The 14720-nt window shown below is 37.4% G+C and overlaps 1 protein-coding gene across 17 annotated transcripts in view; it reads left to right on the top strand.

The window, feature by feature from the left end:
- The window catches only part of NRG1 (neuregulin 1), a gene marked incomplete at its 3' end in the record, with an annotated part of 224649 nt that overhangs the window by 186821 nt on the left and 23108 nt on the right, over positions 1-14720 (top strand). For 5 of the 17 annotated variants that reach the window (XM_082444633.1, XM_082444630.1, XM_082444623.1 and 2 more), the window contains one exon: positions 3866-3933. In XM_082444633.1, the coding sequence (XP_082300759.1) occupies positions 3866-3933 (68 nt within the window). Of the gene's footprint in view, positions 1-3865; positions 3934-4518; positions 4897-11222; positions 11247-14720 lie in introns of those variants that run through there. The other 12 variants (XM_082444635.1, XM_082444632.1, XM_082444621.1 and 9 more) reach the window with 5 other exon arrangements.

Genomic DNA, 14720 nt, shown 5'->3' with positions numbered 1-14720 from the left:
CCAAATTCCAGACACAATTTTAAAGGTTTCTATTTAAGGGAGGGAGTCTGTAAGGAGGATACTGTGGGAGCTCCTATAAAAAATTATTTGGAAGTATACAGAGGAGAGAGTCGGTCACAAACTATAAAAATAAAAGCCGGTTATTGAGCTGTATGTACCTGGCAAATCAATTGACTGTGAGAGTCTCCTTAATACAGTCCTTTACTGGACACTGCAGTCTGATCCTCAACCAGGTTCAGTTTAACTAACATTTTAAAGTTTAACATCTCATCTTATGAGAGTCCTTCATGAGCCAGGCTAAACATTAGAGCTATAAAATGATCGGAATGTGGTCAGCGTCCTCACAAAGAGGTAATCACGAGACAGATAGGTAAGAACAGTGGAAGAGATCGGGGCAGCGTGCAATGTGAGAGCCAAATAAGGAATCCTTCTCCCAGGGTGTGGATGTGTGCAGGTGAGGATATGGCACTCAGGGAAGAGTTGATGCTAGTTGGAGGAGATGATGCTTCAGTTCAGACAAAACTGTCTATGAGTTTTCATCTCACGAGGAACAAGTATAGAACAAAGATAGTTTATCATGCTAAGAGCAAATACTAAAATTTTTTTAAAAATATTTCCATCTTCTAATCTGATCAGTAAAACAAATGGTATATATAGTTTTGGAGCTACAATAGGGGCTCAGTTCTTATTCAAACAGATTCTTCTAAGACATACAATTCTTGGAAGGTGCTCAGACTCGTGCCAAAGAATATTGTTCAAAATCAGATTAAATTTACCGTACTCTTATCTCCGAAGAAAGCGATAGATTGGGTGCTTAAAGTACAATGCTAATAAAGAAATATGTCAGCAGCCAGTCTCCCTATTCTTTTAGAAGTAATTCCATAGAATTTAATCAGAGCCTATATATAGATCAGGTGCATTTCCATTTGCATATGCTTCCTCTACCCAGTCAATGCAGTCTGCAGTTTGCTTATGCAGAAACTGTTTCCACGTCCTTCCATCTGATTTGGTAACAATTCTAGACGTCCACAAAAGTTACATAATGATTATAGCCGCTGAACCCTTGAATTGCTTAGGAATAGGTATTTGAAATTTATTTTGCCTCCAGATTGTCTTAAAAATCCATTCTATCAGAAATTTATTTTTTAAGTTCTTGAGTCCTCCCTGACTGGTAATACATTCAGAAGAAATGATGTCTGGGTTTTTGCACTGTGAGTCCATGTGTGAGGGTGACTCCCAGAACCTTCGTGGTAAGAGAAACGTTTGATAATCACTTAGTTAAATCCTTTCATTTTATCCCTGAGGACAGCTGAGGCCCAATGAAGCCAAATGGGCTTCTCACATCCAAGCAGCAAGATTCTGTGATGCCGGATTAGAGGGCCTCTTGGAGGTCAGGATCCCTAACATCCTAAACTTTAATGTACAAACAGATCTCTTAGGGATCTTGTTAAAATATAGATTCTTATTCAGTAGTTATGGATGGGGGCCTGAGAGTCTACGTGTCTACTAACAACATTCCAGGAGATGCTGGTGCTATTGGTCCTTGGACCCCACTTTGAATAATAATAAGGCTTTTACGCTAAGAAAATCCATCTAAGTGAAGGTAAACAGTAGCGAAAGGAGAGTTCTGGTTCGGATATAGCTGATAATTCCAAAAAGGATTGGCATACCTTAAGCAGATCTAGTGTTACTGCACCAAATAGTCTATTGATATATCATCTTATGATAGAGATAAACCACCATTTCATAATGCTAGTTTCCTAGGAAACATCATCTCAGGAGTTCGTACGAATTAGAAAATTGATTGGGTAAGATTTTTGATCCCCTTCATCTAGTTGTCCTGTGCCCAGTGATCTCAAAAGTGTCATCCTAGATGCATAAATGGCAATCTTCTAATAAATGCGTTTCTTCTCTTAAGGGACTCATGATTTCTCAGCTATTTGTTAATTTCATGATCCTTAAATAATACGTGCATTTCTTACCTCTGATGGTTCTCTCTCCCTCTCTCTCTTCTCACACACACACATATCATATTCACATATCTTATACCATGTTCTTTGTATGAAACAAGTGGATTATTGTGTGATCAAATTAAGAATTTAAATTTTTAAGATGAAATGGTCATTATAGAATATATTCTTAGTTCTGAAATTACCTACTTAATTATAGTGTATGTCTATATGGATTTATATAGTCCTGGTTCAGAAACAAATATACAAATAAAAACCCCGTGTACTTCAGAAATTTTTATGTCAAATAAGTTATATGGAAAACAAGTTTCCATATATTTTTCTTAAATTACCTGCGAAGACACTCTTATTGAAGCATGTAGAATGACATCTTCATGAGAAATGACCCAACCTCACAGGTTATAGTTCTTATTTCTGTATTTCTGTAGGCAGATCTTCCTCTACTCATTGAAGCAAAAATATTATAAACGAAAATAACGTTCATTTAAAAAAAATATATTTTGAAGAATTGAAAAAACTATATCAATACAAGATGTTTGTTGTTAAGCTTATTGATATTATTGTTAATGATCATAATTATACTTTGTTTACCCAAGTACTTATAGGGCTGAAAATCTGGAACTGCTAGTATTTATTCTTACAAGTCATTCTTCATGAAATAGGTGAAGTAGATGTACCAAATCACTTGAGAACATTTTTTGGCACTGAATTTGGCTTTAAGGGAAATGAAAAAAAATCAACCTTATATTAGCAAAAATGAATCATTTTATTCACATCTCTTTGATGCCAAAAAGATGGTGTTTATTTTTATTTACTCTGGAGAAGAAAGGGTTGTAAGTAAATCATGAGGTGTGTGCATGACGGTTATGGCCTAGATGAACTATTAATAATAATCATGGCTATGGGTGTGGAGCACCTATAAGAGGTATATTTGCGTCCTGGAACTTTTTGATGACCCTATTTATTAGAGTATGATACTGGGTAAAATGAATCCATTCTGAAATGCTTTAGTTACTGGAGTGACAGCAACAAAAAGAGCAATTGTAAAGGACTTCCATATTTAGGCACAGCCCCATCACAAGCCTTTAAGAACAGTATTCTACCAGGATTCTGGAATTTTGATAGGCAAATGTATACGAGTGAGTAAAATGTAAATTTTACACAGTTTCAAAACAATTTACCCTAAATGCAAAATGACATTTATTAAATACCTCAGTAGAGGAATAACTGTTTAAATTTTAGAAGTGTATTTGTCTTTGACTTGGGATAATTGGATGAAGTGAAATTTGTACTAATAAAAATCTGCCTCTTTCTTTCACCATTAAAAATAAGACCTAATTTGTAATATCTTTAAGACAAAAAGGGATATAGTTTTTCTTGTCAGTAATCACTAGAGTGTGAAAGTGCTTGACTTCTATTGTAGTTTGTTGATTTCACTTACAAAGATACCTATGAAATGAAGTACAAAATTGTGTCTACAAAAGAAAAAGCTCAGAATCATTTAAACAATAAAAGATGGTGGGTGGAACCTTATAAGCTCTTACCAAAACCAGTGTTTTAACATAGTGAGTCAGTTGATCAGTGACAACTTCAGAAATGCCCAAGGGAAAATAACTTAGCTGCCCAGAACTTGCCACTTCTTTTCAACTTTTCAACCTCACTCTAGTTAAATTTCAGTTAACTGATTTTATGAAGACTGAAGCAAACAACAGAAATATATACCCCATAGTTTTCATGGGACATGGTTTTCTAAATGTTTTGTCTTCTCCTTTCTTTTATGTTGTTCAGCTACCAGGTCATTTGTAGGAGTCTCCATACTCCATAGGAGGAAAATTGCCAGTCTGAAAGTTCAGTGTCTTTAGCGTTCGATTGCTTATTACATTTTTACCCTCTAGGTGCCAACCTGGATTCACTGGAGCAAGATGTACTGAGAATGTGCCCATGAAAGTCCAAACCCAAGAAAGTATGTTAAAATAATCTGAAATTTGCTTTCTCCCCCAAACTACAGCAACAATCACTACCACTTGGTGGTTTTACAACTCAGTTGTGACTGATTCCTTTTGTTCTAATTATGGTTTAACCACTCAGGGCATAAACCCATTCAGTGTGACCTTGTTTAACTGTGTCTCAACACAGACCCCAGAGGTCATCAATTTTATAAAAGAATGACCCATCAGGATGGTCAGTGATGCTGGCGATCGTGGCGGGCCAGCCAACCAGAACTCCTTTCCTTCCAACATTTTGGACCAATGCTGTCAAATAGAAAACCTAGTTAAAGAAAACATCCGCTTTCACTTCAAGTGACTCCCTTTGAGAGAACGCAGTCACTTAAAATGCTGGGATCTTTCTGTCATTTTTGTCCAAATTTTTAACCCTTTTGGGGAAATGCCAGAGTCTAAAAGCCATGATTAGGACAAAGACTCAGTTCCTGAGGGTGAACTCACCAAGTTCAATCAAATGTCACTGAAGGAGCTTCTTTCTAGCATATATTCACCTCTTCTCTTTTTCTCTGTTTTTTCTACCATTGTTTTTTTGTTTCTTCTCTCAGGTGCCCAAATGAGTTTACTGGTGATCGCTGCCAAAACTACGTAATGGCCAGCTTCTACAGTACGTCCACTCCCTTTCTGTCTCTGCCTGAATAGGAGCATGCTCAGTCGGTGCTGCTTTCTTGTTGCTGCATCTTCCCTCAGATTTCACCTAGAGCTAGATGTGTTTTACCAGGTCTAACATTGACTGCCTCTGCCTGTCGCATGAGAACATTAACAAAAGCAATTGTATTACTTCCTCTGTTCACGCCTAGTTGGCTCTGAGACACTCATAGGTGTGTGAGACTCCGATGTTTCTGAAATTGATCTTGAATAATGTGATACAAAATGATAGTCTATATCACACAGTGCAATGATAATAAAGGCATTTAAAAGTCTCACTTTTATTGATAAAATAAAATCATTCCACTGGACAGTCCATCTTCTTTATAAAATGACCCCATCCTGAAAAGGATGTTTGCTAAGTTGTAACCAGTACACACTTGAAATGATGGTAAGTTCATTTCGGTTCAGAATGTGTTATTTCTAACAAATAAACAGAATAAAAAGAGTGCAGATGTTTCTCTTCATTAACCAAACAGTTTGCATTTAAGTTTAAAAAAAGCACTGGGTAGGAAAATTAAAAACAAGCAAACATTTTACAGCAAAGGAGATAGCCAGGCTTCTATTGACCTTCTTTAGGAAAAAAGTGATTCGGGTCTAAATGACTTTTAGATGAATTGTTAAATCATTTATTTATGTTATTCTAGTTTCAATAATAATTTTAGGAAAATTGTTTTTTAAAAGTATTTATTAGTTACTTTGAAATATCACAGTTCACTGCTAGATATATATTTTTTAATGAGAACTGGGAAATTTTGATCGATTTCTGTGGCTTCATGAAGTCTTGGACATCATTCCTAAAAGACCCAATTCACATTGTATATAATTGCACGGATAACTAAACTATGTATTTCTCCTGCTTTTGTGAACGAGGACTATAGCTTTTAATTCTGGAGCTTTCAAAGCATTATATTTTAAATGGATTCCATATAGTTATCCATTTAGATCAAAGGTTGACAAATTTTTTTCTGTAAAGGATCCGATAGTACATACTTTTGTGTTTGCAGACCATACCATCAGTGTCATAACCACAGAAAACTTGGCCACTGTAGCACAAAAGCAGTCATAAACAGTGCATGAACTCATAAGCATGGCTGTGTACTATTGAAACTTTATTTACAAAAGCATCGTAATGGATTTGTCAACCTCTGATTCAGATCGCCAATTTCTCAGCCCAAGAAATATTTCACATAGCGTATTAGGGTATAAATTCATGTAACACAAGAAACGGTGATAGCAATTGGTCATTTGGGGGCTCTAAAAGAATGAGATTTGACTCTTACTTGTATACATGCAAAGAATAAGATTCTGTTCCTTATGTTAACAGACATGGAAGAATAAAGAAATTTCATATGCATTATGGGGCAATTAGGGCCATACTATTCAAACTTTTTTTTTTTTTTTTTTAGTGAGGTGGTACTTATTATGTACTTACAAAGGCTACAGATCAAAAATTATGTTACAGAACATTTTATGTTGTGAAAAATTGGTAAATTGGCATTGCTAAATTTTCAAACACGGTCTCTCCTTTATTCAGAATCTTTAAATAAAATGCCTTTAGTGGACAGAATTGTTCTCTCTACAGCTGTAGAATATTGTTACAAAGGTAGATAAGATGGAAAGTAAAAACAGAAGGTAAAAGTAGAATTTTACTTAATATAGTAATTTCCTTTTAGAAATGTGTTTGTATTCAAATGACATAGATTTAGCAAATCCATGTGACTGTGTAAATTCAGTACAATTATATTTTAGAATTTAATGAAAATTCTGAACATGTGCATTATACTTAAATTTTTGGAATACCATTGTGCACTGACAGCAATGTTGAAGTACCAGATAGAGAAAAGCATTAAAAAATGAAGATATTCCCCCCAAATGATAATGCAGTGAGATCTGAGGGTAATAAGCTGAGAAAATGTTCTCAGCTTCTCTTTTAGACCATTTCCTCTTTCATAAGATATAATTTTAAAATAGCTACTGTGTATTTAATCTGAGTGTGATTCCTTGAATAAATTCTTTAGTAAGCTTTCAGTGGCACTTTTGGAAGATGTCCAGGAAAGCAGCATTCATATTTAACCTGATTTAACAAAGATTGATAGGAAGCACATTTATAAACAAAATCTGTAGTGACTGTGCATCAGCGCTGCCTCATGTCTGGAAAAGCAAGAGCTTCCAATCAGAAACTGCTTTCCAAAATTGTCTTGCCCAGAGTTAATTTTCTAACTTCCATGTCTTAAATTCTCAATTTTTATTTCTGCAAACCTTCACATAGAAGGCAGGAAAATAAATATTTGCTGCTCTGAGAACTTTATGTTCAAGTAACAATGAAGGCTACACAAAAACTAAAAAGTGTTGCCACCATGGTAATGTTTAAAATGTATTTATTTGTTTGTGTTCATAAAGTTTGAAATGCATAACATACATTTTAAAAGAAAAGATATTCCCCAGCTTCAAAGAGAAACATTGTTCAACTTACCAAACCACATTTTCAGTTGAAGAATCACATTCTAAAAGAATGTACAATTTTTTAAATGCTTATTAACACGTAACTTACATCATTAGGATTTAATACAGTTTGTCTGGTCAGGGTGTCCTATGGGACATTTATTGATTTATAAAAACTGATTTAAAATATAAAAGAAAGGAACACATGTATATTTTATAGAGCGTTCTTGAAGGAAGCCGTTTTCCTTGAAATAAAACATATTTATAATACTTTATAGGAAAATATTGTCAAGGTTAGTCAGCTTCAATTTTCACCCTTCTTGACACAGAATTCCTACTTGAAAGGATTGTGTTCATCATTGTGTGTGTGTGTGTGTGTGTGTGAGAGAGAGAGTGCGTGTCTCTGTGTGTATATATATATATAGACAATCGATAATCAATTTATAGACGTTATAGAAAAAAAAGCACTCACAGCTTCAGTAGTTACAGGCAGTATGGAGCAAATAAGTCATGTATAAACTAACATTTAATAGGAAGTAATTATAGAATAGCCCAAATTATAGACTATTTTAAAAGAGTACAATTTTAGAACTTGTAGGCATATTCTCAGAATGAGTAAACTTAGCCTTAAAAGTATTTTTGAACCATAGGTTACTAGTGCCTAAATTATTTGTGTTGACTTTTCTAAATGTTTTAAAAACTCTCTGAAGTTATTAATTTCTTTATCAAACATGTGTATCTTGCTGAAAGTAGAATAAAGACACACTCAACCTATGACAAAATTATCATTAACTCCAGCTGAGCGTTAGTGAGATTTCACTGTGTGTGTTTTTGTGAATGTATCAATACTTGCTCATGGCATATGGAAACTTGGAAGGAAGGAGAGAGTTTCCTATTACATTTCGAAGGGCTCAGTGGCAATATGGGTTGGTATATGTGGAAAAAAAAAATCTACATTTGTAAAGGTAAGTCGAAAATTAGAAGTCAGACGCTAAATTGCTCCCATTTCGAAATGACATTGACAGGACCCCTCTAGAAACCTCAGAGGGGCAGAAAGTCAAGAGGACACATACCTCTTTGAGATTATTTGCATAAGGAGACCCAAGATGTTAAGGAATAAAATCCTGAATGTCTTCAAATTTAACAGAAATTATAATTGCATGTATGGACAATTCCAATTTTTAAATAAGTTGTTTTCTTGTTCTTTTCTCTAATGCAATTGAAAATTTCAATTAACCTACAGGTTAATCAGTTTTCTTCAAACTATTATAAAATCCTAAAACAAAGGATTAGCGAGTCAATATTTAATAGTTTCTGAAGACTCTTAGATTTCAATTAATTTTTTATATTGCTTACTGCACAGCAGGAAATCACATGTAGAAAAGGAAACTAAATTGTTTACAGTAACCTTCGTGTTTTTGAATTACTAATTTAATTTGAAAAATGGAGTGGCTAGGCAGAAGTTCAATAGGAAACATATGATATGTAATAAGCCTAAGCCAACATTAGATTAAATAGAAAAGATAGAAAGTAATGACCTCTTCAGAAAATGAAAAGTGTTTGTGTATCCTACTTTTCTTGACTCACAATGAAAGAAATGTAGCCACCAATAGTAAAAATAAATTAGAGTAGTATTTGCTACGGGACTAGTGTGACTGATGCATGCTTCCTCTGCTTGTTTCCTTGTTAGGGCTTATAGCCAGAAGAGATTCCAATTTTAAGTACCAATTTCCCTTTGAATTATTGAAATTGGAGCTGCTTGATATGAATGACTTCCCATGAAATGAAATTAGAGTTAGGCTCACAGACTTACCTATAAAACTGGAAATGCAGTAATATGTATGCATGAGCATGCTACTAATTTCATTGAAGACTTAACCAAGCTTTCTACGCAACTAATATAGATAATTAGCAGTGTTCACGTAGGCATGGAATCATGATTCTCTTCTCTGGAAAGAGTTTCTGTAGTTATCTCTTGATTTTAACCCTTAAATTATTACTGACGTAGGAGGAAAAGGCAAGAGATGGAGAGGGTTCTAGGGAGAAAAACTGAGTCACTTTCTCATGGAAATGTGTAAGGAAATTTATTATCAGTTCTTCGGAAAATGAATTTTGGTATCTTGATGTTCCGAAGTTTATATGGAGGAAACAAATGGGGGGAAAAATGTCAATTTGTCAAATTGAATGTTGCACAGAGGCAAGAGAAATTCATTTGGATTGGAAAAAGTTGTTAATTTGGCTGTGAACATTGTGCAACCAAAGTAACCCTACATCCTCTGGCTTTGAATTTATGAAAAATGTAGGTGATTTGCCTGAGTACCCTGGACTCAAGGCAAAGGGAACTCTCTGTTATATAAAGTGCCTCTTTATCATTGTTACTAGATGCACTATCTATATATCTATATCATCTATAGATATAGATATAGATTTTTTAAATCTAGGAAACTTCATTTCCTTAAGAGGTGGCAAGTTTTTTAAAAACTCTAAATTCTTGATATATCCCAGGAGCTATCAGAGTTTTGAGGGCCGTGAAATTAATCAGAAGTAAACCTACATCCATGCAGTAAGTGGCCCAAAGTAAATCAGATATGTCTGTTCCCCAAGCTGTTGCACCCCTCTGCTGTTGGCCGACATACTTCATGTCTCCATTATGCCACAGGGTCACCCTGTGAGGCATGTATCAATATCATAAGCATTTTGTCAACAAGAAATTAACTTGTCCAAAGTCACTGAACAGGTAAATGGCAGAGAAAGGACCTGAAACGAGGACGACTCCAAACATATTTACCTTCTTTCCCTTCTCTATATGAGGAGCTTTGCTCATGTCCAAACCGATGCTTCTGTAAGAGAAATACCCCCTCTAGCGCATGTTTTCAAACTTAACAGATGCCTTGTCATATTTTGGGGGCTGTCCTGGTATCTCTCTAATCAGTGACCAAGGGAAGAAATATAGACCACAGAACCCCTCTGTTTTCATCCTGCCCCTCCTTCCCACCTGCCTCTCCACCACCCACGCGCAAATAAGGAAATCCTGAAGGGCCGCACATGATGAAATTTGGTTAACAACTTTTTGTTTCGAGAATGGAATGTGTCATTTGCAGAGGTTTTTTGGTTTTTTTCTGTTTGTTTGTTTTGGTTTTTTGGCCCCATTTCGTCACTTGAGCCTGTGCAGGTTCTGCTGGCCCTGCAATCCCGGTCCCTCCTCAGTCAGGTCTGCCAGGACTGTGGGCTGTGAGCACACGACTCTGAGTCCCTTTCCCTGGGCAGCCCTGCAGTTTCCCTGGGTGCCTGTGCCCTTCAGCTGTCATCTGGGCATTGGAGCTAAGCACTGGGAAGTGATCATCTAATTGGCTCTTCGTGATCTGAGGAAGCAGTAAATTAAACTTAACTAAAGAACCCAGGAATTGCATCCTCCCCCCGCCTCTTTTTCTTTTGTTTGTTTGTTTTTAACCAATTGAAAAAGTGAGGCATTCAGAGCTGTCCTATGCCACACAGGAATTATATGGAAAACTGGAAGCAGGCTCCAGTGCCCCAGTGCCCCGCCTGGCTTTTTGAGCAGAAATGTTTGCTCCTTGTCATGTAAGTGGTGGAGAGAATAGAAGGTTTGGAGAAAAGGAAATAGTTTAAAAAACAAAATAACTAAAGCAACAAGAAATATTAGAGCATAGCGATATAAATCCATTGTGATGAAATTTTCTAACCAAATTACTTGGCTTCATCTCCTAGCTCTGCCACTGTGTGTCTTTGGGCAAAACAATTTCACCTCCCCGGAACTTCAAGTCTGCCTTTTGAAAAGAGAAGAATGAAATAATGCCAAATGCCGTCTCTGATGATAAATACAGTATTCTATTCCCAAATAATGAAATAGCATAGAGGAGAGTTCAGCCATACAACTTCTCCCTCAGTAAGGTCTTTTAAGGGTTAATAAAGACACAGTGTGCTGGTATTTGCGCACATCTTAAAAGAGAAGTTCCCTCTGTGGACTCATGGGGGCGTACATGAGCACTGCTTCCTTAACCATCCGCCGTTTGTCTGTTCAATGTGCACGCACAGAGCCATAATAGTCGTGTGTAATGTGTTTTGGAGTGCAGTGTATTGCTCTTTTCTGAAACTTTTTCCCTTTCTTTCTTTTTTTTTTGTCAACTTTCTGCATTGGCAGAGCATCTTGGGATTGAATTTATGGGTATGGACCAATCATCATTCCTTTTAGCCTGCAGAATTTAGAGCCTATGAGCTGAAACCCTTTTTTTTTTTTCTCCCTGTCTACTCTTCCCTTTCAGTTCCTAACTAATTTCCTTTCTCTTTAGAAGGGATCATACAGCTATAACAGTGATTTCTTTGCTTTCGATCTATGGTTAGTTTACCAACATGGTACTGAGTGCAGCAGCTTTTAGATTCCCAGCTTTCACTTAGAGTTTAAAACCACCTTACCTGCTGCAAATTCACATATATCCCACGTTCTTTGACTCACTGGTTGATCTGGCCATGCTGTTATTTCCGAGCTGGGGTACGTTGGAGTGGTTTATAAGGCTGTAGGAAGAACCAAACCAGAAGCCTGAGAACAGAAGAAGCTTTACATACATCAGTGTAAGAACACTCCACATTTTAGGCTGATGGGAGCTTGACATACAATGTAAAAATCATCTATTAATATAGTAACATAGCTCTTACTCTGCAACATAATATTATATGCATAGACTTGGATTACTCTGGTTTTCTGGAGATTCAAGCACTGCTCTAGTCAATTTCATTATCTCATGAGCAAGGAAATAGAAAACAGAATGAAATAGCCTTGTGCTATTTTAGTTGGAAATTCTAGCACTAACAGAATTAAACTTGAGTCACTATATCCCAACAAGTAATCAAATAGACATTTTCACACTGCAAATGTAAAATATCTCCTATGAGCATGTGGATTGGGGGCATACTTCTTTGGAAAGCCTTCACCCTAAAGAGTTGGGAGAAAAGGCCAGTCTTGGGAGGAAGGGGAAGCCATTCTATTCTTCCAGAGGCTCCACAGTGCAGGCCCCAGGAACGTAAACGTCGGTCAATAAAGCGATGTCCTGATTAAAGGAATATCTGGTCCCCAACCAGCTGGTGTCAGTGACATCATGCGGTGAGAGCATCTTATAGCTGTTGCTTTCATTTCAATGACAACATCACAGTCTACACCTAATCTACTTCCCATAATTTGTGGAAAATCAGGTTGTTACAAGCTCTATTCGTTCCAGGGATAGAAACTCAATTACTTGCTCATTGCCCCCAAAAATATTCCAAGAGAAAACTATTCATTTGATTGGAATAGCCCCACATTCATGTGAGTGGTCCTTTGCACATCAGAGAACATCACCCAAGAGTAAGGAACACAAGAGGTCCCACCAACATCCCGCAGGGGGCAGGTGGTCTACACGAGGGGAGTTATCTATTCAGGTTACTTTCCTCGGGATAAAAATTATCCCACTTCTAAAAAGGCTTATTGGCCTTACCTGAAAGGAAGAAAAAATACCACCATCACCTCCCCTCTTCTCCCTAACAGCATCTTTCCTGCTTTATCACTTTAGGGTATAATTATTAAATTTAATATTTCTCTTCCCAAACGATGAAGTAGGGTGATGGATATTTCAGATGTATAACCTCCCTCAGTAAGATCTGAAGGGTTAGTAAAGGCACACTGATGTGGTACCCACACCAGGGGTTACCTTGGTAACCTTAAGGTTTGACCTCTTAAGGGCAAACCTTCCAGAGGTTCCAAAGTCCCCAGCCAGCCAGAACATTCCATCCTTAAGGAAAATCAGACTTTAAAGGTCAATTAAAATTGAGACAGCCAAGGCTTCTGTCTCTTGGCCTAGCCAGATCAGTCTGAAAAACATGCTTGATCTGGTTCATTCAACGCATCCAGCCAAACCGTAAAGACTCAGAAGTGTTTCAACTCATTAAGGCAGATCCGCCAGCGAGCCTGATGGATTCTTTTTTTCAACGCTGCCTCTAATCTGTTCTTGTCCTATTGACCCTGTCACACTAGGAAAAAAAATAAGGGGGGGAAAGGGTTTTTTAAAAAAACTCATTGTTTATATTATTGTTCATCAAGTATTTCTCTTTGAACACATTTGTTTTGTGAGGGTCACCTGATGTAGTAAACCATTGGAAAATCAGAAACTTAGATGAAAAACATTTAATGCAAACACGCTGATGTGAATACAGAATCCTAATCCACATCTGTGTTCTAGGGGCCTTGGTTTTAATTAGTTCATTTAGCACTTTTCTTTTGCCCTTTGGCCTTTACTGGGCTGCCTTTCTATTTCCATGATTGATTTTCCCGGAAAAACTGTGTCTTCTGACCTAACCTAGGAAGAATGGGCAAGTCATCATATACGATTTGTTCACAAACCCAAATCAGTCTATTTTATAATTAACAACCACCAAAAAACTTGCCAAAGAGTCCGTGAGAGGCACGATGCCTTTCCCCCTTTGGCCCTTGGCTAGGTCCTCTTTTTGCAGTTTGCAGAAGCAATTTCCCAGGTTCTTCTAAAGGTAGAATGGGAAGATGGCAATGCTACCAAGTGCTTGCCATTTGAAAAGAAGAAAAAAATAGAGTAAGCGGAAGAGGTATAGTAGGGTCTTCATTTTCTAGGCGATGATACTTTTACACTTCTGGTGTGTAACCAGTTCATCACAACCAAAGGATCCCTGCTCTGTGTCCTGCATCCCTGGAGAAGGACCAGTGCGGCGATGCCTTTGCTGCTTAGACTTGAGTGCTGAAAACTGATCCGGGTGCCCGGTCCAGGCGGAGCCTCCAGTGGCATCAGCTCACAGATTAACACCTTATGAAATTGAATTCCCTGTCCTGTGGCTATGTGGGAGGGGAGGTAGGAGGCAGCAGACACTCGCAATTAACATACAAGCATCCACGTGCCACGTCCCCATTTGACTTCTGCGGCACAAAACTACGTGACACCGCTCTATGTCTCCTGGTCCGTTGTCGCCCCGCAATGCACCAGCTGCTTTGCTTTCTAATTGTGGCTTCCACGTGACCGCCAGTCTAGGTTAGGAGTTATGCTGTATGGAATAACCCTTCCAAATCTGCATCCACCTTTCTTCCCACCCCAGCACTTCCTCCCTCTGGTTTTCTTTTATGTATTTATTTTTCCTCCCTTAGTACCAGGCATGCTGTGCCAGGGACTTCAGATCGCTCCTTCACTTCTTAACCTTGTTTTCCCTCCTACCTGGCTTCCTCCCTCTCTCCGTCATTCTGTCAGCCCGTCTGTCCTCTCAGTTTGTTTCTTTTCCACTTCCAACACTTTTGGTTTGTTTTTGTATAATCTCTGCAGCATTCTGGTCTCTTTTACCCACTGACTTCTTTCTCCTCCTCCTGTTAATAATCAGTGCTCTTATTAATTTGATTTGACAATGTTCCTGACCTGTTAACTGGAATTTGATTACCATGGGCTTGGCTTGTAGGAAATGTTTTGTTTAATGATAAAGTCTACTGTATCATAGAAATTACATTGCACTTTTTCATTTCAAGAAGACTTCCAGAGACTTGCCCTCTCTCAGTAGAGAAAACAAGTATGGTTGCTTAGACAGAGAATGTAAACTGAAAATGTTCCATAAGGCCCCATGTTGATGTCCAGATAAGAGACCTTCATCGGTAAAATAT

This window comes from Balaenoptera physalus (assembly GCF_965194825.1).
Source record: "Balaenoptera physalus genome assembly, chromosome: 21".
NCBI lineage: Eukaryota > Metazoa > Chordata > Mammalia > Artiodactyla > Balaenopteridae > Balaenoptera > Balaenoptera physalus.
Note: the sequence above shows the minus strand (reverse complement) of the source record. Positions and strands in the feature narration are given on the sequence as shown.